The 25782-nt window shown below is 40.5% G+C and overlaps 1 protein-coding gene across 4 annotated transcripts in view; it reads left to right on the plus strand.

The window, feature by feature from the left end:
• The first annotated feature begins 235 nt into the window (after nt 1-235).
• ror1 (receptor tyrosine kinase-like orphan receptor 1) overlaps nt 236-25782 on the plus strand; it is a 307932-nt gene continuing 282385 nt past the window's right edge. For 2 of the 4 annotated variants that reach the window (XM_072574049.1, XM_072574050.1), the window contains exon 1: nt 236-628. In XM_072574049.1, the coding sequence (XP_072430150.1) occupies nt 496-628 (133 nt within the window). In that variant the 5' untranslated portion in view covers nt 236-495. The remainder of the gene's footprint in view (nt 629-25782) is intronic. The other 2 variants (XM_072574048.1, XM_072574046.1) reach the window with 2 other exon arrangements.

A 25782-nucleotide genomic window follows, 5' to 3' on the forward strand; every position in this document is an offset into this window, starting at 1 on the left:
AATGAGATGGTGGGAACAGCGGGACACCTCTTCTGCCAGTAATGCTTGACGCTGAGTGGTTGCCTTCTGACGACAAATTGGGGAACCTCTTGCAAGAAAGTGGAGACAAGAATGTGGTTTGCTTGCCTCACGCAGCATTAAGTTGAGGGGTGGAGAAATCCGGGGGACATGAATGACCTCGGTGGGGTGATGCTGAATTTCTGGCTGTCTGCTCAGGGTGGCGCAGCTGAGCTGCTGCGGGACTGACCGAGGCTGAGCTGCGGGGACTGAGAGAGAGCTCCCGAGAGCCTGGAGGAGTCTGTCTGCAACATCCCCGAGTCAGAGCAGCAACAAGCCGTGTGCGAGCGGACAGCGGCGATGGTGCAGAGTTTATAGAGGGCTGGAAGCAGAAGCGGGCTTGACGAAGCAACAACAGAATAAAAAGGGAGACGCCGAAACAGAATCCCTCTGGCTCTGTAACAACTCCGAGATAAAGTAAATCTCCGCTGAGTGTGGATGTGCCGAAAAGCAGCAGCGAATCCAGCAATGGACCATCCCGGGGCTAAACATCCCAGAGGCTGGGCTGCAAATTTCCAACCTCTCCTCCTCTTCCTGGGATCCAACCTGGTGCTTCACCGCTGCGCTAACGGTAAGGGAACAGCATAGTCTGCAAATTCAGGCTTTCTTTTCCCTGCAAACATTAGCTGCGAGTTAGGTTTAGTTAAAACGGATCCCGAGTTATTCAGACTTTGGAAGGCTTTTTTTAAAATGGAAATAAATTTGGTGCAAGTCTTTGAACGCGGTTGGACTCGAAGTTGTGTAGACGTTGCAGAACCTTTGGGTGATAAATGCATGTAGAATGGTAGTTATATAATATTTCTCTCTGCCACTATTCTCCCGGGACAGTCCTTGTCATTAACTTTGAATAAATGAGGTGAAGTCACTGACGTGAACACCGTGTCAATTTCAGATCTAACTTTAGCAAGCACAAACTTTGTTTGTTCCTGAATGCGATTTAAAACATCTGTACTTGTAAATAAATCCCTTCGGAAGGTTTATCTTTGTTTTCAATCATCTTCGAGTAAACGGGCTCTAGGCTTTGCAAACATGGAGCCTTTCACGTTGGAGTTGAGTTTTGCTTTTCAGTTTGGAAAGTGCCGTGCTCGCTAGTTAGTTGCAAGACTTTAATTTCCGAATAAACTGTCAGACCTGCTAAGTGTCCAAAATGCAAAGGGATTAGGCATCAACCTCCCAACCACCTCCAAGCCTCCCAGGGGTGCCAAAGTTGGCAGTTTCTATCCCTGAGGGTATACAATGCAATATAACTCTTGTGTCAGAGATGAGTGAGTTCTCAGCTTGAGATCTATCTCCCACTCAGACCCTGCAAATAGTAAATCGATAGCCTAGTGTGAATTCTTCTGGTTAACTAGCATAAAATGCCCTGGCCACTGTTGGAGTGGATGAAGCTTACAAATAAACTATCACGCGCCCTGGAACCCAAGAGTTGGTCAAGTCTTCATAGTGAAGATTATCCTTGCATTCTACCAAGCGCATAGAAGTTAAAATTTAATAATTAAGATGTTTTCCAACTCTTTAAGTTATATAGAGGTAAAAACAATGATTGCAGATGCTGGAAACCAGATTCTGGATTAGTGGTGCTGGAAGAGCACAAACGTTCAGGCAGCATCCAAGGAGCTTCGAAATCGACGTTTCGGGCAAAAGCCCTTATATGTTCTATTTCATTCCACAATGCTGGTTTACTTGTGGGTATAATGTGGTGTTCATATTAGACTGGTTCAGTTAAAATAGTAGAAAATGTCAATGTGGAGGCTGTAGTTACTTTTTAAAAATTGCCCTATGAAAAGACAATAATGACATGGTATAGTAACAGTAAACTCGCTGATTAAGAGGAATTTAAAACCTGATGTGTGTTCCTCTCTGTTGTAAAGACAATCGCCTACTGTGCTGTTCCATTGCAAATGAGAGAGATCCACTGGAGGGTCAGTCCTGTCACTGTTCATCTAATTGAGTTGCATGGGAAAGTTATTCAAGATATACTCTTTCTACTTTTTGTAGAATATCATACTTTACCAGTACTTTTCCCTGTAAAATTTGGTTTACACATTATTGATTTTTTTCATCCCAAAATATGTTTTTGCTTATTGTTACTGCTCCCAAAAGCTGGGCAAATGGATATGTTTACAATGGGTCTTTACAGTCAATTCATTCACCAGTTCTGTCAGGGAATATAAACTGTAAAATATTTACTTCAGACCTAATTCTGTTTGTGTGGAGTTAGGCAATACCTTGCTATTGGACAGCAAATATATAATTAAGAGAAAGTGAGGACTGCAGGTGCTGGAGTACCAGAGTTGTAAAATGTGCTGGAAAAACACAGCAGGCCAGCTGTGTTTTTCCAGCACCACATTTTTCAACAAATATACAATTTACCCTGGATTACAATTCCACATTGGATCGGGGTTCTGGAAGTTATTGTGCTTGGACAGTAACTAGTTTTTTTGGAATTTTAAGCAAAAGCAAAATACTGCAGATGCTGGAAATCTGAAATAAATCAGAAAATGTTGGAAATATTCAACAGTTCAGACAGCATTTACAGAGAGGGAAACAGTTAATATTTCAGAAAGATGACTTTTGAAAATCCTTTCATTGTTTGTTTGTACTGTCTTAAATTGATCCTTTTTGAATATTTGGTATCTATACCTGTAGAAATGCTGATTCAGTGCAGCTTAGTCAACATAGGCCCAGGTTTTGGTCGTCATTGGTTACCGTATCAGCGAGACTTTGTCTGGAACCTTCAACTCAGACTTATTGGAAGTGTGAGCTGATAACTGGATGGTAAAGGCAACAAGGCATTTGGAATCTTTGTGAATAACCAATGTGATTTAAGAATTAAGAAAAAAAACTGAAGGAAATACTGAATTAAAATCAAATGATAACAGTTAGAGAAATAGAGAGGGAAAGAAAGATTGGGTTAAAAGGTAATTTCCTCAAATTGTGAACAATTTTGAAAAGTCATAATTAGCTACTTGTGAGAATGAGGCACCACAGTTTTAGTTGTTTGTTTTCTGAGCCAGAGAGTTTGAGTGGCAATGCAGAAATACAGATCTCCTCATTGAAACGGTACCTGCGCTGTTTAAGTACTGGCCCTGATTTGCATGTTTCAATAACAATCAGTGTACAAATGCGGCAACTTTATGAAACTGATTGGCTGTTTGAGGATGAGCAGCTGTTCATGTGAGGCTGGTATCAGAAGGAAACTTCACAGTATCTCTTCCTCCTCAAGTTCCTGGATGGTTTACACATCAATTACAGCATGTACGTTAAATTCAGCACCAATGGTCTATAAATGATGAGTTCTAACACTTTGTCATAAAGCAATGTCTCTCTCTCTTTCCAGACTCATGATATTTCTCTTCTTATTGTTGTTTTGAAGTCTTATTTATCTTGTTCTTCTGAGTTCAATAAAATTGTCCTTCCTTTTGCTATTTTGGGTACACCCCCAAAACTGATATCTATCTGACAGATGTGGAAAATTGCTAGATGTGTCCTGTACAGAAAAAGCAGGACAAGTCCAACACTACCATCTGCCACTCTGTCGGTTTACTTAGACATCAACAAAGTGCTGAAAGGTGTCAGCAAAAGTGCTATCAAGGAGTACTTGCAAATGAATAACCTGCTCAATGATGTCCAGTTTGAATTCCACCAAGACCCTTAATGCAAACATGGATAAAGGAACTGGACACCAGAGGTAGGTGAGGGTGACAGCCCTTCACATCTTGGCTGCATTTGGCTGAGTGTGGCATCAAGAAGGCCTAACAAAACTGGAATCAATGGGAATTATTGGGACAACGCTCCACTGGTTGGAGTTACATCTGTCCCATAGGAAGGTGGTTGTGGTTATTGGAGGTCAGTCATCTCAACTCCAGGATATATCTCTGTAGGAGTTCCTCAGGACAGTGTCCTCGGCTCAACTCTCTTCAGCTGCTTCATCAATGACCTTGCATCCATCATAAGGTCAGAAGCAGGAAGTTAATCGATGATTGCACAATGTTCTGCACCATTCACAATTCCTCAGGTACTGAAGCAGTCCACGTTCAAATGCACCAAAACCTAGACAACATATTAATGATAATGATAGTAATAATTGAGCTAATATGTAGCATTCACATCAAATAAGTGCCAGACAATGACCATTCACACCAAGAGAGAATCTCATCTTCACTTGTTCAGTGGCATTGCCTTGACTGAATCCTCCACTATCAACATGCTGTAGGTTACCATTGACTGGAAATCAAACTGGACGAGACATACAAGCAGCTCAGAGGCTCAGAAGTCAGTCGCGAGTAACTTTTGCCCCGCCCATCTCCCGTTTTCCCAGGGACTGTCTATACATTACCAGTTAGGAGTGTGAGGGAATACTTTCTATTTGCCTGGATGAGTGCTGCTTCTACAACACACAAGAAACTTGACAACATCTTAGCCAAAGCAGCCAGTTGCCACCTTCAGTGTTCACTGCCTCCATGACTGACACTGAGTAGCAGCAGAGTGTGCCATCTACAAGATACACTGCTGAAATTTATCTGAGCTCCTTAGAGAGCACACTTCAAGGCCATGACCTCAACCATGTGGAAGGACAAGAGTAGCAGATACATGGGAACATCAAGCCACTCAAGTTCCCTGCCAAATTACAACATTTAAAAGGCACCTGGATGGTTACATGAATAGGAAAGGTAAATGGGAGGGATATGGGTCAAATGCTGTGAAATGGGACCAGATTTTTTTAGGTTATCTATTGGCATGAATGAGTTGGACCGAAGAGACTGTTTCCATGCTGTACATCTCTGTGACTCATCGTAAAGCCAGACATTCCTTCAGTGTTGCTGGGTCAAAATCCTGGAATTCCCTCTCTAACAGTGCGATATATGTCCCTGCATCCAGAGGACTGCAGCAATTCCAGGCAGCAGCTCACTACAACCTTTTCTAGGACAATTAGGAGTGAGCAACAAATACTGGTCCAACCCTTTTCCCTGGAACAGATTTTTAAAAATCAGCTGCAACTTCACAATATCAAACTCGAGAATTAAATAAAAGCAAAATACTTCAGATGCTGGAAATCTGAAGCAAAAATAAAGCATTGGGAGAAGCTCAGCAGGTCTGGCAGCATCTGTGAAGGGAGAAACAGAGTTTACATTTCGAGCCCAGTCTTCAGAATCTTCACCATCAGGTCTCCCTGCTGTGGGAAAGATGCCGTGAAACTTGAAAGGGTTCAGAAAAGATTTACAAGGATGTTGCCAGGGTTGGAGGATTTGAGCTATAAGGAGAGGCTGAATAGGCTGGGGCTGTTTTCCCTGGAGTGTAAGAGGCTGAGGGGTGACCTTATTTGTGTCTATAAAATCAAGAGTGGCGTGAACAGGGTGAATAGCGAAGGTCTTTTCCCCAGGATAGGGGAGTTCAAAACTGGAGGACATAGGTTTAAGAGGTGAAAGATTTAAAAGGGAACTAAGGCAACTTTTTCACACAGAGGTTGGTGTGTGTATGGAATGAATTGCCAGTGGAAGTGATGGAGACTGGTACAATTACAACATTTTAAAAAGCATCTGGATGGGTATATGAATAGGAAGGGCTTAGAGGGATAAGGACCAAATGCTGGCAAATGGAACTGTTGAAAATATCTGGTCAGCAGGGATGAGTTAGAAATTTCTATGACTTTCCTACCTATAATGACTGAATTCCTCAAAGACTGAAGACTCATTGCACCATACAATATACTCTGAAGATTCTTTCCCAGGTTCTCAAACTGTATCTTGCATCTCTATCTCTCTTGTCTCCCTCCCATCATTTAGTCTCCACACCTGGAATCATCTTCTGTCTTGCTTTTTCTAAACTTTTGACCTGTATTTTTGAACTTGCCTTGGGCAATCATCTGGCTTCCAAAAAAAACATTGTTTTCCACTGTAACAGGCAGTTTGTAGAACATTTCCACAAATTATTTAGCAAAGTAAGGGTTAATATTTATTTGTCTCTGAAGAAAGGATAGTGTTTTTGCCAGAGCTGCTATTTAGCATGAAGCAGAATTAAAATTCGTAACTTATAATAATATAACTGGGTGACCACGAAAAGATATTTTAAATTATATCATACAATTGGAATTTGAGCCACTTTAAGTTTATAATTCAAGCAAGCAAACAAAATAAAATGGAGTTGACCACAGGAAAACTAACAGACACAAAGTGAGGGTTGGTATGGAGTGAGTGGGTGTTCTGCAGACTCTGCGCCAGTTCTTGGCTTCTGCTAAATTTGTGGTTAGTATGGATCATATTCACTTTCTTATATTATCGTTGGGAGACAGGAACATGCATAACATGCTTTCATTAGTGGGACTCCTTCTGGCAGTTTTCACTCTTTCTCCCTTGTAGACTGTTGATGGGTGGAGTCCCACAACAATTTTTGAACCTGGGGCAAGTTCGCCTACTATTACACAGATGGTGTCAGCAATTGGCTATTCAAACATGGCAGCTCCACATAGCACCTTACCCTTTCCTTGTCTGACCTACATACACAAGAAACTGCATTGTCTTCCTCTCTGGCTCAGTGGTTAGCACTGCTGCCTCACAGCTGCAGGGACCCGGGTTTGATTCCACCCTCGGGCGACTGTCTGTGCAAACTCTGCACAGACATTCTCCCCATGTCTGCATGGGTTTCCTCCCCAGTTCAAAGCTGTGCAGGTTAGGTGGATTGGCTGTGCTAGATTGCCCATTGTGTCCAGGGATGGGCAGGCTAAGTAGATTAGCCATGGGGAAATGCAGGGTTATAGGAATAGGAAAGGGTGTGGGTCTGGTGGGATACTCTTCAGAGGGTTGATGTAGATAGCCTGCTTCTACATTGTAGCGATTCTATGATTGTCACCCATTTTCTAGTTCCCCTAACGGCACCCCACAAATTGCCCTCACTGTCACCCAACTGCACTTTGAGCAGGAAGTGAATCCTTCATCTCAATGTCATTGTCAGGCTGATATCAGTTAAACTGATAGAATGAGAATTGAATCTCTTACGCTCATTACCTGACAAAGTTAATCTCCTCAGGATGGTGTTTCATTAGGAGCTCCTGCTTATTTTGTGCCTTAAGTAACAGAGATAGTAGTTGCCAATCTGACTGGGCCTTCCCACTGCCCTTATAGTATCACAAAGCATTTTCCTGTGTTGCTATCTTCCCGGTCCTTGCCAGACTGATAACAAGATTGTGACTTGGTGTTAATTGCAGAAAATGTGCCTGCGCACATTGCTGTACTCTTGAAGAGGATGGCAATGCAATGGGATCAAGTTACAGAACTACTTGCATCGGAAATGGCAGATTAGTCCTGCTAGGTCTGTAGAGTTTGATACCACACGCTATCATAACGATTCACCAGGTTTCTCCAGCTCCTGTCTTTAAAAATGTGTGATTGGATCTTCTTGCAACTGAGTGAAGCTAATTTGTGATCAAAGTAAAATGTCAACTTTTATTGCCTTGCTATCATGCTTCCTCAGTATGGATGCATTTTTATAACAGCTATGTTAGAGGTTTGCTTGCAACCTAAGTGAGTAAACAGACTAAACAGCACATGGAATTAACATTCGCTCTCACGCGCTCATCTGTATTTTTACACTTACAAGACTCTTATTCCCTCACCTGCCCAGCATGCACCTAGGTACACAGTGTCCACATGAACTCTCTGCCTGCATGCACACACTGACTCACACATATGCTCATTCAACCGCTTGCACCTTCTCACTCACACTTGTTCACTATCCCTCACTGACACTAACACATTTGCCCACCCACTCTCACTCATGTGCTTTAATACTCTCTCACCCATCTGCACGCACGCAAACACACATTCACCTTGCCCAACTGCACACACCTTTCACTCAACCACGCACACACTCTTGCATTTGCAGCTGCTCAATCGTGAACCTACGTTCCTTTAAAAGGGAATTTAAGTGTTGTTTAAAAGACAAGAATGTTTAAGAACACATGAGACAATCATGCGAAGAACAATACAAGTTCAGACTTGACAATCTTAATGGCTGCAAACTTGCTGTAATGTTCTGTGATTTTGTATGTCGTTTTCAGGAGCTTGTGGATACATAAATCTACTTAATGTTCCGGAGGGTCCTTATGCCTTTTAGTCAAACTGGGTCTGCAGTTGTTGTCTCTGGGTTTCTACCTTAGGGCTCGTTTGGTCAGATTCAGGTGAGCTATAAAGGAAAAATGAAGGACTTCCGGACTGATTTTGATCTTTGTAGGCCTACAATAGAGGCTTAAATAAAGTAAGGCAGCTCAGTTTCTGAATTCTTCTGAAGAAAATTTCAATGGATAGGAAACAATTAGTTTTTAAGATGTTTACAAAAAGATCCTTCTGTCTTTGTACTTCATCTCCTAAAGATTAGCATAATTACTTCTCATCACTTCGTGTTCTCATGTTGTGTGTCTTTTTCTTATTCAACTTTTTAATGAATGTTTATACATTGTTAATGGGTTTCTATATGGTTGTAATTTATCAAGACTTTAAAAGCACGTTGAATGAGATCTTTGCCTTGATTCAGTGAATAAATGTATCACCATTTGTAGTACTGACTGGTACAAGGTGGCAAGATCCCAAGTTTGATCCCTGGTTTGTAATCTCTGCAGTGATGTGAATGAGAGATGGCTGAACAAGGGAGGGGGAAATAGACCAGGAGGATTCCTGCTGCTTTTTGTTATTTAGGGCACCTGCTCAAATATGAGTATGTCTCTATGTGTTGGGTCGGCCATGGTGTAGAAGGCTCCCCTACCCCAATCCCCATGGTTGGTGGGCCTAGCTTGTCTCCTAAGAATGGCCAAAACAGCAACGTAGAAGATGGTGATGCGATGAATTTTGGAAATGGATTGCTGTTGTTTTTGTTCAATGATGGCAGGCTGCAACACCTGTATGGATTTATCGTTTAGTCCCCAAGGCTGTGGAATTGGGCTCCTAAAAATACAAGCTTCAAGCTCTAGTGCTATTGCTGGATCATTAACTAAAGGACTGCTTCAATGAAACAGAATGATTTGTGATTGTTAAAACAGTCAGACTTTGAACAGCCTTATCTTAATATTGATTGGAGCTGACTAAAAGATCAAAGTTACATTGTGTTGAATGGGATGATTCTGTGGTCATTAAGCTCAGGGGGCCAGAGGTGAACAGCAAGTGTGCTGGTGAGCTTCCCATTTGATGTTTTAAAACTCTGATTCCCCTTCAGCCACACTTAACTATGGCCTTGTTTAAAAGCTGCACAAAAATAGTTTGTCTATAAAGTCATTGTTTCTCTGAGGAGCTTTACCTTTTAGAATTGTGCCTTGTGTGCACATGAATTTTGTGAAATGATAAATAGCATTATTTTTGCTCTGAGTGCAGTTAATTTTGACTGCGTGTTAATCCTAACATAGGGCAACAAGCCGTTTACATTCCTGCTCTTTAACATTCCATGCATGTGTGTGAATTATGTGTTTGGTTTCACACAGCCAACAAAACAGCCATTAGAAATTTACTTGCAAAGTCACACTCTTGTTTCAGACCTCTGCTTGGACTTCAAATTGGTTGCAAAGAGTCAAAAGAAATTGGGAAACATTTTGATTTGTTGTAATGAAGTCTTAAGAAAGTTGCAATCGTGCACTCATTAAAAAATGCTTCATTCCAGCTGGTTTGATAGATGGGCATTTTTGGGTAAAGAGTAAATGATCTTGCTCTATTGACCTGTATACTTAAACATGATGTTCCTATAATTGCACAATTTAATCTCCAAATATACAAATTGTCTCCTCATATTTGACTGTTCCTCTGGAATCATCTTGCCACTGGTTTTTTTTTACCCACGTTCTCTTGCACTCTGCTGTTCAAGAGGATCAGGGATGGCTTTTGTTTTGCTGACTCTGCTGGTAATCTGATATTTTGCAACTAAAATATGTAAGTCCAGCCAGTAAGTGAGACCTCCTAGTTAACTGTGATAGCTTCACAGTCTGACTGAACCATGTCCTCACCCACCATTTATGTGTATGTGGACTAATATGAGCATAGTCAGCACAGGGCACTCAAGAACAAAACCTTTGGCTGAATCCCCTCTTCTGTCCTTCCCCAATTCTAGGGCACTGACCCCATTTCCCTCCTTGTCTTCCACCATCCCACCCGGACATTTGCATACTAAACCCTATGGCTGGAGCCAGCTAAATAGGATGGAACCTTAGACTTTTCTCAGCCATGTACCACCCATTTCTACTGGGCCACATTTGCTAATTGATGCGCAGTCATTTGTTCCTTCACTTCTCTGTGGCAGAAAAATTGTGGCAGAAAAAACCAGACAGCACAAATTTCAGGTCAAAAGAACCAGAACAGCCAAGAGAAAAGATTTTCCTTTGCATTGTTGTTATGCATTGACCACAATGTTGGTGGAAATATATTCAGTAGCAACGTTCACAAGGGGACTGGATAAATATTTAGAGGGAAAGGTTTACAGGGCTTTGAAATAACAGTAGAGGAAAGGGGAAAAAATAGCTAGCCCTTCCAAAGAAGCCATCTCCTTTTCAAAGGGCCATCGCCTGTAAGTTATGATTATGCTGTCTGCTCCTCAGGCATATTTTAATAGCTGGTGTGAATTCAAACAACTCAATTAATAAGTCCACTGTAAGGGTCTAGCAGTGGTTTGAGGTTTACTGGTACAAATGGTCAGTTAGCTGTTTGAACAGGAGAAAGTGCAATTTAAAATCCTTCAATGCTTTATTTTGTTACTTTTTGGTATGTGTCATTAGTCTATTTGCTTATATATTATGGATGAGAGTTTCTTGCGAGCTGTTTAGGTTCGGGATAGAATGCTGACTGGTTGAGGTCTCCCCAGTGTACCGTATAATTGTAAGGTTTGAGTCCAGCATGGCCAACATGGGCAATGTGAGTTGAACTTGTATGTCAGGTCATGAGTGGAAGTGAAGGGGAGTAAAACATCTCAAGGTAGTCAGTTAGACATTTCCAGTTGTATAGGCTGTATCTTTAAAGCAGTGGCTGGAAAGCCATAAACCTTGCGGAGGAGAGAAGGAAATATTGTGACACATACCTTCCCTTCAATCCACAAACATCATGATAACTTCTCCTTGTTTATAGAATGTTAACAGTATGTTTTGGTGGATTTAAGTTATTATCCTTGAATTGCCCCCACTTGCTTTCTGTTTCTTTTGTTAATTTTTGTGATTTATTTAACTGGCAGTTAAGACCATAAGACCATAAGACATAGGAGTGGAAGTAAGGCCATTCGGCCCATCGAGTCCACTCCACCATTCAATCATGGCTGATGGGCATTTCAACTCCACTTACCCGCATTCTCCCCGTAGTCCTTAATTCCTCGAGACAACAAGAATCTATCAATCTCTGCCTTGAAGACAATTAGCGTCCCGGCCTCCACTGCACTCTGCGGCGATGAATTCCACAGGCCCACCACTCTCTGGCAGAAGAAATGTCTCCGCATTTCTGTTCTGAATTTACCCCCTCTAATTCTAAGGCTGTGTCCACGGGTCCTAGTCTCCTCACCTAACGGAAACAATTTCCTAGCGTCCACCCTTTCCAAGCCATGTATTATCTTGTACGTCTCTATTAAGTCTCCCCTTAATCTTCTAAACTCTAATGAATACAATCCCAGGATCCTCAGCCGTTCCTCATATGTTAGGCCTACCATTCCAGGGATCATCCGTGTGAATCTCCGCTGGACACGTTCCAGTGCCAGTATGTCCTTCCTGAGGTGTGGGGACCAAAACTGGACACAGTACTCCAAATGAGGCCTAACCAGAGCTTTATAAAGTCTCAGTAGCACAACGGTGCTTTTATATTCCAACCCTCTTGAGAGAAGTGACAACCTTGCATTCGCTTTCTTAATCACGGACTCAACCTGCATGTTGACCTTTAGAGAATCCTGTACTTTGGCTTTACGAATTTTCTCACCATTTAGAAAGTAGTCTGTGCTTTTATTCTTTTTGCCAAAGTGCAAGACCTCGCATTTGTTCACGTTGAAGATTATTACCATTGGTGTTCTATTTGGTAGCATATGGTCTCTGTAATTCCCAAAGTTTCACTTCCTGCCATTTTTCATTTTGACTACAGCTTTTGTTACCATTAGTGCTGCAAGCAATGTTATATATTACCTTCTTCAGACCCAACCCAATGGCAGCATTACAGAGTAAATGAAGTGGTTCAACTGCTTCTAATGGACAATGAGTCCTTACCTTGAGAGATGTGGGTTCCCAGCATGCAAGGTAGTTTTTTTTTGATTGTGTTCAGAAAAACTGAGTCAGAATACCTGTATTAGTCAGCAGTTTCAGATCAAATCTTTCCAACAATAGGGGAAATCTGCAGCTAGAAACCTCAATTGCAATGATTAAACAACAGTAGATTTCCCATTCTACTGTTAACTCTATTTTTACACATCTCATACAGCAATGTAAATAGAATGGATCACATTACGTTTGCAGCTAAGATATTATGAACTACCCTTATTCAAAACTCCACTTTATTTTAAAATATATTTCAATAAAATTCAATGTATTATTTTTCTTAAGTTCAGATACGGTGTAAGTTACTTCTTTGGCTTCTTTTTATCCCATTTAGAATTTCCTGTGTTATGAGCAGACTTGTGGGATGCTGAGTTTTGAGGACAAGTTTCAATTTTTGTGTATCACCAGGTTTGTCCTCTCATTAATGTGATCTCTCCCTTCTCCCATGTTAGTTAATGGCTAGGATTCCTTAGTTAGTTCAGTGAGTAGATGAGCTACAAGTACTCAGGGTCCCAAGTTGTTATGTACAGTCTGTGGCAACGTCTGGTTGTCACTGACGGGGAATAGGACTTTTCCAGTAGGGATTCTCGAGCATTGGTCCATGTCTGCAACTGGACAGTTCAAAATGACTTTTATTTTTGTAGCACTTTTCAGAAGTTCTGAACATCCCCAATTACTTAATAGGCAATTAGGTTTGTTTGAAGTCTTGAAACTTTTGTATTTTTAAGAAACTCAGCAGCAGATTCTGTACACAGAAAGATGCCACAAACAGGAACAAAATAAATGATCAAATAATCTGTTTTGCGTTTGAGAGATAAACATTGGCCAGGATATTTGAGACAGGATGTGGGTGGTTATTGGAGGTCACTACCTGATAAAAGGGTCTTGGTTCATGCAATAAGTGGCATCTCCAACAGTGTGGCATTCCCTCAGCACTGCACTGAGGGGTCAGCCCAGATTCTGGTTTCAGACCTTCAAAGTGGAACTTGAACTCACTAGCTTCTGGCTCAGAAGTGAATATGCTAAAGATTCAGCTGAAGCTGACATCTCCTCGTTTGCTTGGATTTTGGACTGTTGTTGGCTTCGATGTTTAGCTTAGCAAGACTCATTCAGAAACAAAGCATTGGAAATGGGTAATAAAAACAGAAACATAGCAGCTCTGGCAGCATCTGTGGAGAGAGAAGCAGTTAATGTTTCATGTCCAGTAGGCTGTTCTTCAGACTCATAACACTCATTGTCAGGTTCTACATACAGACATGATCACGATAGAAGCAGAAACTAATAGAGTGAGTGAGAAAGAAGCATAATAGATAAATGGACTGAAGAACAAAACTTAAAAACAGGAAGGGTATTGGGCAAGGAAGTAAAAACTTTGATTGTACTGTTAATTGGAGTCAGATAAACACCTAATTCAGAAAGAACTGTTTTACTTGGATCCACATTTGTACATAGATGGAATAAGTAGGGTTCGTCCCATGGTATTTGTAGCCTGCATCAGAGTTATGCTTAGTTGAATGTTTACCCAGCCCCAACACTGCATTTTAAAAAGCTCAATTCCACATCTGTTTGTATGCATCCTTAACTATGGAGAAAGATCCAAAAATAAAAACAAACAGAAAACACTGGAAATGTGCTGAAGAAGGTTCCCAATCAAAACATTATGGAATCTTAGAAAGAATTGGTTCCAAACAGTCTGCACACTTTATAATCACTTTGAAAATGTATTTTCTCTTTCTCATTTTGCCAGACATTGCCAGCTCTGATGACTGGGCATCATGTTCCCTAGTCCCATGAGCTTATGGTCAAGTGTACATCCGAGTGTAAGGGCCGCTTCCACAAGGGAAATGCCAGAGCTTTCCTTTCGCATTTTGTTTCCAGGATGTGGGTGATGTTACATCCGATCCAAAGACCCGAGGAAGGCCAGGAATCGTGCTCACGTGTACTACTCCTTTCGCTGAACCAGTTGGATTTTTATGACAAACTGGCAGCTTCATTCCTTCTGTTTTTCTCTTCCTGTTGTCAGCTGACTAAGTAGCAAATTGTATGAAATTCAGTTTCAACCTTGGGAGTTGAATTTGCTCCACAAGTACCATGGCTCTAACATACCAATAACCAACCTGGTGACTTGTCTCAACAATCTGATTGAAAATACAAACTTGGCATGGCAGACTTGTTTTCTAGAGTTATTTTTCTTGGCATGAATTTTGTGTCACATTAGCTCACTCTAATACTGCACAGTGTTCTAGTTCTTTCTATATAAAATAGTTTATAAATTAGCACTTGTGTAGGTGGCAGGTGAGGGAGCCACAATTAGCATTCCGGTTAGGAACTGTAACAGGGCTTTAATGGAATCCACAGATCTTGCAACTAGCCAAGTTTGCACGTTGATTATACACCAATCAGCATGTCGATGAGTGGAGATAGCTTAGTCTGCTACTGAAAAACCAAGGACTTGTGTCATTGCAAGCTGTTTTCATTTTCAAATATTTTTCAATGTCGTCTAGAAGATGTTGATGCATAGATTTATGGGAATGCTAACCTGGAATATCAACCTGAAGTGTTAATCTGGAATATCACCCAGTAGTCAATCATTGTTATAAAGCCTGGACGTTGTTGAATAACTGGTTAAAATTCAATGGAAAGTTTATATTGGTGCAAGAACCTGCCTTCATCTGACTGCCACATATCAGGCATTCTAGCATGGCTCACAAGGTAATAAGTGTTCATTCCCTACCTCTGGTTCTGTTGTTTGCAATAATGTTCTAAATGACACTCTGACTAAAGCCAGACAACAGAGTACAAACCACTGAATAAACTGAGGTTTGAGCAGTTTGTTTTCTCATGGGATTATTAGTATGGATGAATTAGAGAGAATGGCCAGAGCATGGGATGATACAGGAGTAGTTGCTCAGGGAGAGACACAGACAATTAAGAATGAAAGCGAGAGTCCCAAATCAATTTTCTGGTAATGATGTACTTTTGAAATGTACTGTTACCATGTAGGAAGTGAGGCAGCCAGCCTGCACTCAATAAAATCACACAAACAGCAAGAGGATAAATAACCAGATATTTAGTGTTTGTGATGTTGGTTTATGGCTGAACGTTTGTCAGTCCATTTCCTTGTTTTATTACATCCACCTGAAATGCCTTTGGTTTATAGCCTCACCTGAAAGTCAGCACCTCCAATTTTGCAGCATTCCTTCGCTTTTGTGCTGAACGCCCTGGAGTGAGGCTTGAACTCATAACTTTCCAAATTCAGAGACGAGAATGCTACCAACTGAGCCATGGTTAGCTATTAAATGATTGTTCTTTGAGGTTGTTTGAAAACAGGCTTGAAATAGTTACCTGCAATTATGATTACATGATTGAGAACTTCAAAGGCATAGCTATTTTTCAACAGTATTAAACACATACATTTTATTTTGGTAACATTACTGCCTCTCTTGCAGGTTTAATCTTTGACTGGTTACTTAAAGAAATTCTGAATTTTGTAAACTGAATTCCAAATGTGTTGTTCAAATATTATCAGTTCAGACAGTGATTAGCTGAACCAAGCAGCCATGGAACTCAGTTGAGTGATGTTTTGGGCCTATAATAAACCTAGATGAAGGAGGGGGAGGGGTGAGTCAACATGAATTGCTGTGACTGATCTCTGTCTAAGTTATTCCCAAACTGCTATAATATTGAACTTGTGATTTATTTGACCATGCCTCCGAATAATGATTCCACTAACATAATCACAAAATTCTGTACCCTTCATGCTTAAAACCTCTATCGATGAGTCTCAAGTCCTGTGAGATTTCCTTTACATACATTTAGGCAAGGTAACAACATATTAGACCATAACTGTAGCAATGGCACAGATGGGTTTGAAACCCTACTTGCTGGACAATGGATTAGCAGTTCATCATCTTAAGTTTGTAGATGATACAGAGCTTGGAAACATTGTAAGCCATAAGAAGGACATATCAGACTGCAGAAGGACTATTTCAAGTTGGGGGTAGATTGGTGGCAGATGATGTTCAATGTATAGAAGTATGCGGTGATACATTTTAGCAGAAAGAACATGGAAGCATGACATGCAGAACTTTAGAAAGTCATTTTCAGGTTGGTGTGGGCAGATTAGTCACAGATGATACAAGAAGCGAAGTTGTTGAGAAACACAGCAAGTCTGGGAGTGGCTGTGGAGAGAAAGCAGAGTTAACGTTTCAGGTCCAGTGACCCTTCTTCAGGGCGTAGAGGGGCGAGGAGAAAGCAAAGGAGAGATATTGATGGGAGAGGCTCTTTGGCACATTTCTTTACCATCAGAGACTGAAGGTCCTGCTGGCTGGAGAGGAAAGGTAGGAGTGATCACTGCATGACAGAGGTCCGCGAGCAGGCAGAGGGCTGGATAAAGTGAATGGACGAAATCTGGCAGATAGAATGTAAATAGGAAAATGTGAAGTTGTTCACTTTGGCAAGAAGAATAAAAAGGCAGAGTATTTTAAAAATGGAAAACGCTACAGAATTCCAAGGTCTGCAGGTACCTAGGAATCCTAGTACATAAGTCACAACAAATGAATAAGCAAGTACAGCAAGTGATTAAGCAGACTAATGGAATGCTGTCCTTTATTATGAGAGGAACTGAACGTAAAAATAAGGATTTTATACCTGATTTAATTGATGTTTATAAGATCCTGAATGGTCTTGACAGGGTGGCGGTGAAAAGGATGCTTTCTCTAGTGGGTTTGTAACCACAGGAGCCTCTTAAAATTAGGGTTTTCCAACAGAGGAGAGTACTTTTATTTCACTGATTGCTGTACAACTTTGCATTAGAAGGAAGTAAATACATCCTTGTTGGTATGGGAAGCAGAAGGTTATTGGGTGTTTGCAAACATGGAATTTGAAACGTAAAAATCAGCCTCAATTTTATTGATTATTGGAAGAGACTTAAATGCCTGAATCACCACCTTCTGCTTATCATTGAGATGTTTGTATTTAACAAGGTGGCAAAGAGGTTCGAATCATCGATTATTTCAGTCGGAACAATTGGGCAGAATCATCCCAGCCCCTGAACAATGAAAACGTTGGAAACTAAGCTGGGAGAATTACATGAGATCAGCATTGAGGGGCTTCTTGTCATTGACAGCTATCGGTCCCATTTTGGAACCAAGCATTGAATGGGCAAAACGAGAAACTTGCCAGTTGGTGAGAATCTAGTTTGCATGCAATAATATCCTCATTATTGTGTCATCTGGCCTCACTGATATGCAGCTTTCCATGCTTCTATCTACTGCATCGAAACTACATGGCAACAGTTCCCAGCATGAAAGTCAGAGCAATAACCTGGAGCTCCAGCACTCTGCCTGCTTCTCCAGGCCTTAATCAAGATACATTCCATATATATCTGTATTATTCAGCAAAGACTACTCCTGGACCCAACACATCCTGCCTGGAAAAGACCCATTTCTCTCTGTTTACTTTCAGCATTCAATTTTCTGTCTGTGCCAGTATGTTATCCCCGCATCATGGACTCCTACTTCATGGAATAATCTTTGTTGTGAAACCCTTTAAAATGCCTTCTAGAAACCTGAGTACAGTTTATCCACAGTGCATGTTACTCCATCAAAAAATTCCAACAAATTGATTACACATGATTTCTCTTTCACAAAACCATGCTGACCCATCCTTATTACCTTAAGTTTTTCCAAGTGCTCAGTTATAACCTCCTTTAATAATTCATTTTAACACTTTACCCATGACAGACATCAAGGTAATTGGCCTATACTTCCAAGTTTCTGCCTCTCTCCCTTCTCGAATAATGAGATTTCAGTTTCTCTTTTCCAGTCTAATAGAGCTTTTCCAGAATATGGTGGCACATTAGGGTGGCATGGTGGTTAGCACTGCTGCCTCACAGAGTCAGGCACCCTGGGCGGCTGTCCGAGTGAAGTTTGCACATTCTCCCTGTGTCTGTGTGGGATTCCTCCAGGTGCTCTGGTTTCCTCCCACAATCCAGAGATGTGCAGGATAGGTGAATTGGCCATGCTAAATTGCCCACAGTGTTCAGGAATGTGTAGGTTAGGTGCATTAATCAGGGGAAATGTAAAGTAATAGGGTAGGGGTCTGGGTGGGATACTCTTTGGAGGGTTGGTGTGGACTTGTTGGGCCAAATGGCCTGTTTCTACACTGTAGGGATTCTATGGATATGATAAATTTTGGAAAATTTATACCAATGGATCACCTGTCATATTAAAAACCCTCAGATGACATCCATCAGGACCTGGAGATTTATCAACCTGCAGGTCCATTAGTTTGCTCAGTTCCCCTTCCCCAGTGATTATAATTTCACAAAGTTTCTCTTTCCCTTAATTACCTGTTTTACAGGTATCACTGGGATACTTTTGTATCCTCCATGATGAAGACAGAAGTAAAGTATTTACTCAATACATCCTCCATCTCTTTAGTATCTATTATTAGTTCTACATTTTCATTGTCTTGATAACCAAATCTCACTTTACTTACTCTTTTCCTTTTTAAATACCTATAGAAACTCTTGTGATCTATTTTTACATTTCTAGCCAGCTTCCTCTCGTGCTGTAATTTATTTGTCCTGATTAACCTTTTAGTCATTTTCTACTGCTGTTTGCATTCTTACCAATCTTCTGACTCAGCACTCCTCTTGCCATATTTTATGCTTTGTTTTCTCATGTTTAACACTCTCCTGAACTTATTTGGTTACTCTGGCATGTGGGCTCTTCCGTTAGTTTTTGTATAGTAATGAGATATTTATTCTGAGCATGCTGAAATATATATCCCTATAAGAGTCTGCCATTGCGTTCTATGATCTGCTTCCTAACTTCAGTTTTGCTAGGAGGCAAACTTTTATGTCCACATAGTTTCCCTTTCTTAACATAAAACTTAGACCCACTCTTCTCCCTTTCAAACTGAAATATAAAATTGAAACTTATTATGATCACTGCTACCACACTTGGTATTCTGCATTATGACAGAATTAATAAATCAGAAATTAGAATATCAGGTCTAGTACAGCCTGCTCTCTGGCTGGTTCCAGAACATGTTACTCTAATAGACTCTCTGGAAAGCTATGAACTTCTCATTGAGACTGCTTCCTCAATTTTTGTGTTAGTCTGCTTTTCCTCTCTTTTCCATTTCAAGTTTTTAAAGTCTATTTCCCTTTGTTTTTTCTTTCTCTTCTCTAATTCAAGTCTTTTCATTTCTAACTGTATCTTAGCTAATTCCAGTTGTGACATTTCAAATTCAGGTTTCTTTTCTTATTCTAAATATAGGATATTTGTTTGAAATATCCATCCTTACCAATTCCTGCTTTCACTTATATCTTCATTTTATCTGCTAACTCTCTCCGTTTACCTTTAGTCAAAGATTTCAAACAATCAGCATTTATATACAGTCATAGAGCTATACAGCATGGAAACAGGCTCTCTGATCCAACTCATTCATGCTGACCAGGTATCCTAAACCAATTGCAAGTCCCATTTCCCAGCATTTGTTCCATATTCCTCTGAACCCATCTAGATGCCTTTTAAATGTGCTAATTGTACCTGCCTCCACCAATATCTTCCAATTCAGGAAAGCTTAGACACAGTCAAAGCCATTTCCAAATTCCACGCAATAGACATCACCGTGGTATAGCTGGTTTATGTCCAGAACCATCTCATAGCCATTACTTTAAAAAGAAAGACACAGGTCCCTTTTAAATTGAGTGAATTTAAAAATCCCACCAAGAGTCTCAGTTGTTATGATCCCAATTGATGTAATTACTGAACAAGTGACATCCCAGATTGAAATCTGGCTTGATAGATTTTTTTTTCTTTTGTTTTAACAAGGTGGTCTTTCATTGAAGTACAGACTCACAATGCTGCAGATTTGGGTTTTAAAAGAAATGAAGATAGAATAAACCAAACAATTTATGTATTACATTTAAAGTTTTTGAAAAACATGACAAAATACAATTCTAATTAATCTCAAAAGCACTCCTTTACAGTACTCACATCGAGGGAATTTCCTTCTGTTCACATCTATAAGGTAATTTAACAGTGGCTTCAATTCTCTGTCTTGATAATCTGGTAGCCTCTTTCTAGAGCCTTCCTGCATCTTAGGTTAGATTTTCTCAGCTTCAAATAATCACATCAGAGTTGTGATCCAACACTTCTGGTATCAAATTTTTAAACTAACTCCTTACTCAGAGATAACCTATTTCTTCTCAGTGCTAAACTACTCTCCTTTCTCAGAAGCAACTGTTTTGTATATCCAACTTCAGCCAAACATCTGCAACAACTGCCCAAATTGAAACTATAAGAATTTTTTTTTCAAGCTTTGGGAATTTCCCTTAAGCCTAACAAAAATTTCAGATGGCCTAATGCAGAATGCTGTTCACATTTTTTGCTCATACGCTCTCTCAATATAAGCAAATCCCCATTAAACTTCCCAAACTACCTCTCTCAGACTAAAAAGAAAACACTGTATCTGCAGAAATACCTACCAGTTAATTATTAAACACCTTTAGACATACAGAAAGCTTTGTGCCATGAGTTTAAAATTCAAAACTCCAAAAGAAATTATGTTAAAGTATATATAAATTGCACATTTTCTCTATCTTTGTCAGTCTGATCTTTTCCAATTTATATGTAGATTGAAACCCCCATGATTATTGCTGCCCCTTTATCATAAGCCCCTAATATCTTTTCTTATATACTTCTTTCCACATTGTGGTTACTGTTCAGGGTCTGCCGGTCATTTACAGAAGTGATTTCTTTCCCTGACTATTTCTCATGACCACCCAAACCAGTTCTGCAACCTGATCTGCTGAACTAAGGTCATATCCAACTATTGTACCGATACCATCTTTGCTGAGGTGTGTCATCCCTTCACCTTTGCCTAGCTTCCTATGCTTCCTGAATGTCATATACCATTCAATATTTGAAACCAAATGCTATCACTATGCAGATTGTGTAGATGTGCTTTCGGAGAGCACAGGACTTCATTGGACTATGAATGTTTATCCTCAAAATCACACAACACCAGCTTATAGTTCCTTTGTAAGTTAGCTAGCTGCCTGATGGAGGAGCAGCACTTCGAAAGCTTGTACTTCCAAATAAACGTATTGGACTATAACCTGGTGTTGTATGATTTTTAGCTTTGTCCACCCCAGTCCAACACCAGCACCTTCTCATCATATCCTCAGAGTAGAATGTCAAAAATTGCTGAGGGTTGTTCTTATGAGAACTCCCTCTCAGGCAAGATAAGGGGGCAAACATTGTCAACGTGCACAATGGAGTGGGGAATCAAGAGAATATTGATGGGGACAAAGCATTAGTCCAGACCTGACTTTGCTCGAAGTCTATATATACTTTCTAAAAGGAGGAATGACTGGATAATGATTAGAAGCAAGATCATTGGCTGAGTATATTTTTGTATTTCCCTTTCCTAGCCCAGAGGCATTAAGGGTGGATCTCAGACTCACTTACTAACATGTGTCCTTCCTGGTCTTTGTAAGATGATACAACATTGGTTTGTGTATTTATTACTGAGCCATTGAAATGCAGAATAATATTTCTTTCTTAAACATGTTTCTGAAATTGAATTTAACTGTGGAATCTATTGAAAAAAGTTAGAACTAATTTTAACTTTTTGAAGTTTCTTTTTTGTTGTAATAAATGTCTTTCTTTAAACTGTGTTTGAAATTGTGTGGAAAATGGGGATTGAATTACCTGCTGTAGACGCAAGTCATTAAACCAGGATATATCAGTTATCTTGTCATTTAAAATATGCATTCATCTATCTCCCTCAACTTGACAGACAGAGAAAGGAAACCTGTCCGATAATTGTTCCTTTGCTACCACTACTTCCATCCTCACCCTGTTTTATTTGCTTTTTGGGTGCTGCAGTAGTCTCTGAAATTTCTGTTCCTGGTCTGCCAGAGATGAGATTGTTTAGTCCCAAAAGCTTTTCTTCCTTTCTCTAAAAAGAAACATTTACCACACCCTCTGCTGCAAGAATGTCCAGACTCTCAACTCTCAGATTTCCCTTCAAAAACAGATCTTCAAAAGCAAAGTTTAATGGTGCCTACTGATCATTTCCAATTTATCTCATCCTCTCTTCATCTCATCCATCTTCCTGTACAGAATTCTTGAATGGTTTGATTTGTATAGCTGGTTTCTGTTAGCGTCAAACAGGGGGTTAAAATCAACCGTGGTTCCTGCTTTAGATCATTATCTGATAACGGCAATGAAAAATATGTCTTTGCAGATGTTGTATAGTATGGAATAGGGCTCAAATGGTGCTGGGCCCATGTCTGAAACTCCGACGCACATTCAGGTTAAGAGTTTCCACTTTGGATGTAATCAGGGAAAGTTTGCATTTATTTTGGAAAGTGCTTCATTTTTCTCAATTTTCTCCTCAAACTTATTTGCGTATCACTGAATGAAAAATCTGGCATCTGTGATTGCAATCAGACAGTGTTTTAAAATCATTTTGCTTTGGAAAATATTTTTAAATCGTGACTTTGTGCAGTTTGATTAATATAGCTAATGCAAGCAAAAAATGTGTTTTCATCTCCTATGAGTGACCCAAATTTAAAAGGCTGAAAATGATTTTAAAAAAGAAATTACAGCTTCATTCAGGTATATTAGTCAGATTCTTAGTAAATTAAAATACATGTTCAAAAACTTGTAAAATGTCACTATTGATATTGTTGTAGTATCCAGAAGAACTAACTTAGTTTTTGGAGACTCCTTGAAAGCCAGCAAACACACACACAGTTAGTGGAAACTGCTGGTCATGGGTCTTGCATCCTGGGGTGTGGTTAGTTTTTAGGGCAATGTCTGCTCCTTGTGTGTTTTTGTTTAAACTAGCACAAAAGAGCATGGAAAATTAATTCGAGGAGAACATAATTTGCATTTGGAATTCCATAGTCTTTTGTGCTCTCTTCAATGATCTCAAGTAAATCGAATGAAACGACATGGTCTTGCAGACAATTAATGGCCAAATTTCTCCTGGTCATCGGATCCATGTGTCAGCCTCTGCATAAGCAGAGGGGAGAGGATTGGATAAAGGTGATGACAGCTACCTGTCTCATCAACCATTTAATTGGAAGATTCACCATGATCTTCAATGGACAATGGGTATATCAGGTTACGTGAATCTATATAAGACAAAAGTCATTTGAAAATTATTCTGCATCTCTCTCCTCATCCAGGTTTGAATGGAGACAGGAATAGTGGAAGCTTTATAGTGGAAGCTGCTGCATCTTTTTTCCCTCATATTTGTTTCCTCCTTTCTGAGGGATGGGGTACGACACCATGCGTGCTGTCAGCTCAGCTCAGTGTGGTTCTGGGGACTGGGTTTGATCATGTGGAATGTTTCAACTAACTTGATCCTCCCCCCCCCCCCCCCCCCCCCCCCCCCCCCCCACTTTGCAGTCACACAAGTGTATGTACCAGCAGGGGCCAATAGACGGTCATTGTGAGCAATAATCTGGACTTCTCCTTCTGTTTGGTTTGTGATGTGCATTCCACTCACTAGCAACAACTTGAATGAGAACAGTTACATCAATACAAACTTGGGAACTCTTTGTATTACAATGAATCATCGGATGATGTAGTACAGAGGGAGGTCACTTGGTCATTATGGCCTTTGGTCCAGATCTGTAGAAGGGATATCGATTTGTCCCACTTGCCAGTTTCTTCTCCCAAGCTCTGCAGCTTTTCTTTTTCAAACATGTATTCAATTCCTTTTTGAAAGTTACTATTAAATTTGCTTCCGCCACCTTTTCAGACAGTGCGTTCCATTTTGTAAAAGCTGACTGTGTGAAATTGGTTTTTCCCACCACGCTCCTTGTTCTTTACCATCAACTTGTGTCCTCTAGTAATCGATGCTTCTGCCTCTGGAACCAGGGTTTACAGGATTAGTGGTGCTGGAAGAGCACAGCAGTTCAGGCAGCATCCAACGAGCAGCGAAATCGACGTTTCGGGCAAAAGCTTTTGCCCGAAACGTCGATTTCGCTGCTCATTGGATGCTGCCTGAACTGCTGTGCTCTTCCAGCACCACTAATCCAGTATTTGCTTTCCAGCATCTGCAGTTATTGTTTTAACCAGGGTTTACAACCTGGTTGTCACCATGGATGTAACTGTATGAGTAAACCTTTGAAGACCCAAAATAATTGGGATCAACTTATACACTGAGTAGGTGGATTCAAGTGGTATCCAACATAAAGAATGGGCTTGTCTTTAACTCCTACACATTTTCTCAACACGACCTGTATTGCTTTATTGATCCCTCGTGCCCAGATATAAAGTATATCTTGTTGGGCTAAATGGCCTGTTTCCATTCTGAAGGGAATCTAATCTAATCTACAGTAAGTAAAACTTGCATTCGTTGGGAGTGAATGTAACATATCTCGGCTGTAAAGAGGGTCAACTTTTATGCCAAGTATATACAAAAACATGTTTATTGAGGCTGGTAAATGGTTTAGCCTTAAATGCTGTCATTTACAATAAATGTTCAGCTAGAGTCATAGAGATATACAGCATGGAAACAGACCCTTTGGTCCAACCTGTCCATGCCGAACTGATATCCCAACCCAATCTAGTCCCACCTTCCAGCACCCGGTCCATATCCCTCCAAATCCTTCTTGTTCATATACCCATCCAAATGCCTCTTAAATGTTGCAATTGTACCAGCCTCCACCACATCCTCTGGCAGCTCATTCCATACACGTACCACCCTCTGCGTGAAAAAGTTGCCCCTTAGGTCTCTTTTATATCTTTCCCCTCTCACCCTAAACCTATGCCCTCTAGTTCTGGACTCCCCGATCCCAGGGAAAAGACTTTGTCTATTTATCCTACCCATGCCCCTCATAATTTTGTAAACCTCTATAAGGTCACCCCTCAGCCTCCGATGCTCGAGGGAAAACAGCCCCAGCCTGTTCAGCCTCTCCCTATAGCTCAAATCCTCCAACCATGGCAACATCCTTGTAAATATTTTCTCAACCCTTTCAAGTTTCACAACACCTTTCTGATAGGAAGGAGACCAGAATTGCATGCAATATTCCAACAGTGGCCTAACCCATGTCCTGGACAGTCGCAACATGACCTCCCAACTCATGTACTCAATACTCTGACCAATAAAGGAAAGCAGACCAAACACCTTGTTCACTATCCTATCTACCTGTGACTCCACTTTCAAGGAGCTATGAACCTGCACTCCAAGGTCTCTTTGTTCAGCAACACTCCCTAGGACCTTACCATTAAGTGTATAAGTCTTGCTAAGATTTGTTTTGCCAAAATGCAGCACCTCGCATCTATCCGAATTAAGCTCCATCTGCCACTTCTCAGCCCATTGGCCCATCTGGTCCAGATCCTGTTGTAATCAGAGGTAACCCTCTTCGCTGTCCACTACACCTCCAATTTTGGTGTCACCTGCAAATTTACTAACTATACCTCTTATGCTTGCAT

The sequence above is a fragment of the Chiloscyllium punctatum genome, chromosome 7, assembly GCF_047496795.1.
Source record: "Chiloscyllium punctatum isolate Juve2018m chromosome 7, sChiPun1.3, whole genome shotgun sequence".
Classification (NCBI taxonomy): Eukaryota; Metazoa; Chordata; class Chondrichthyes; order Orectolobiformes; family Hemiscylliidae; genus Chiloscyllium; species Chiloscyllium punctatum.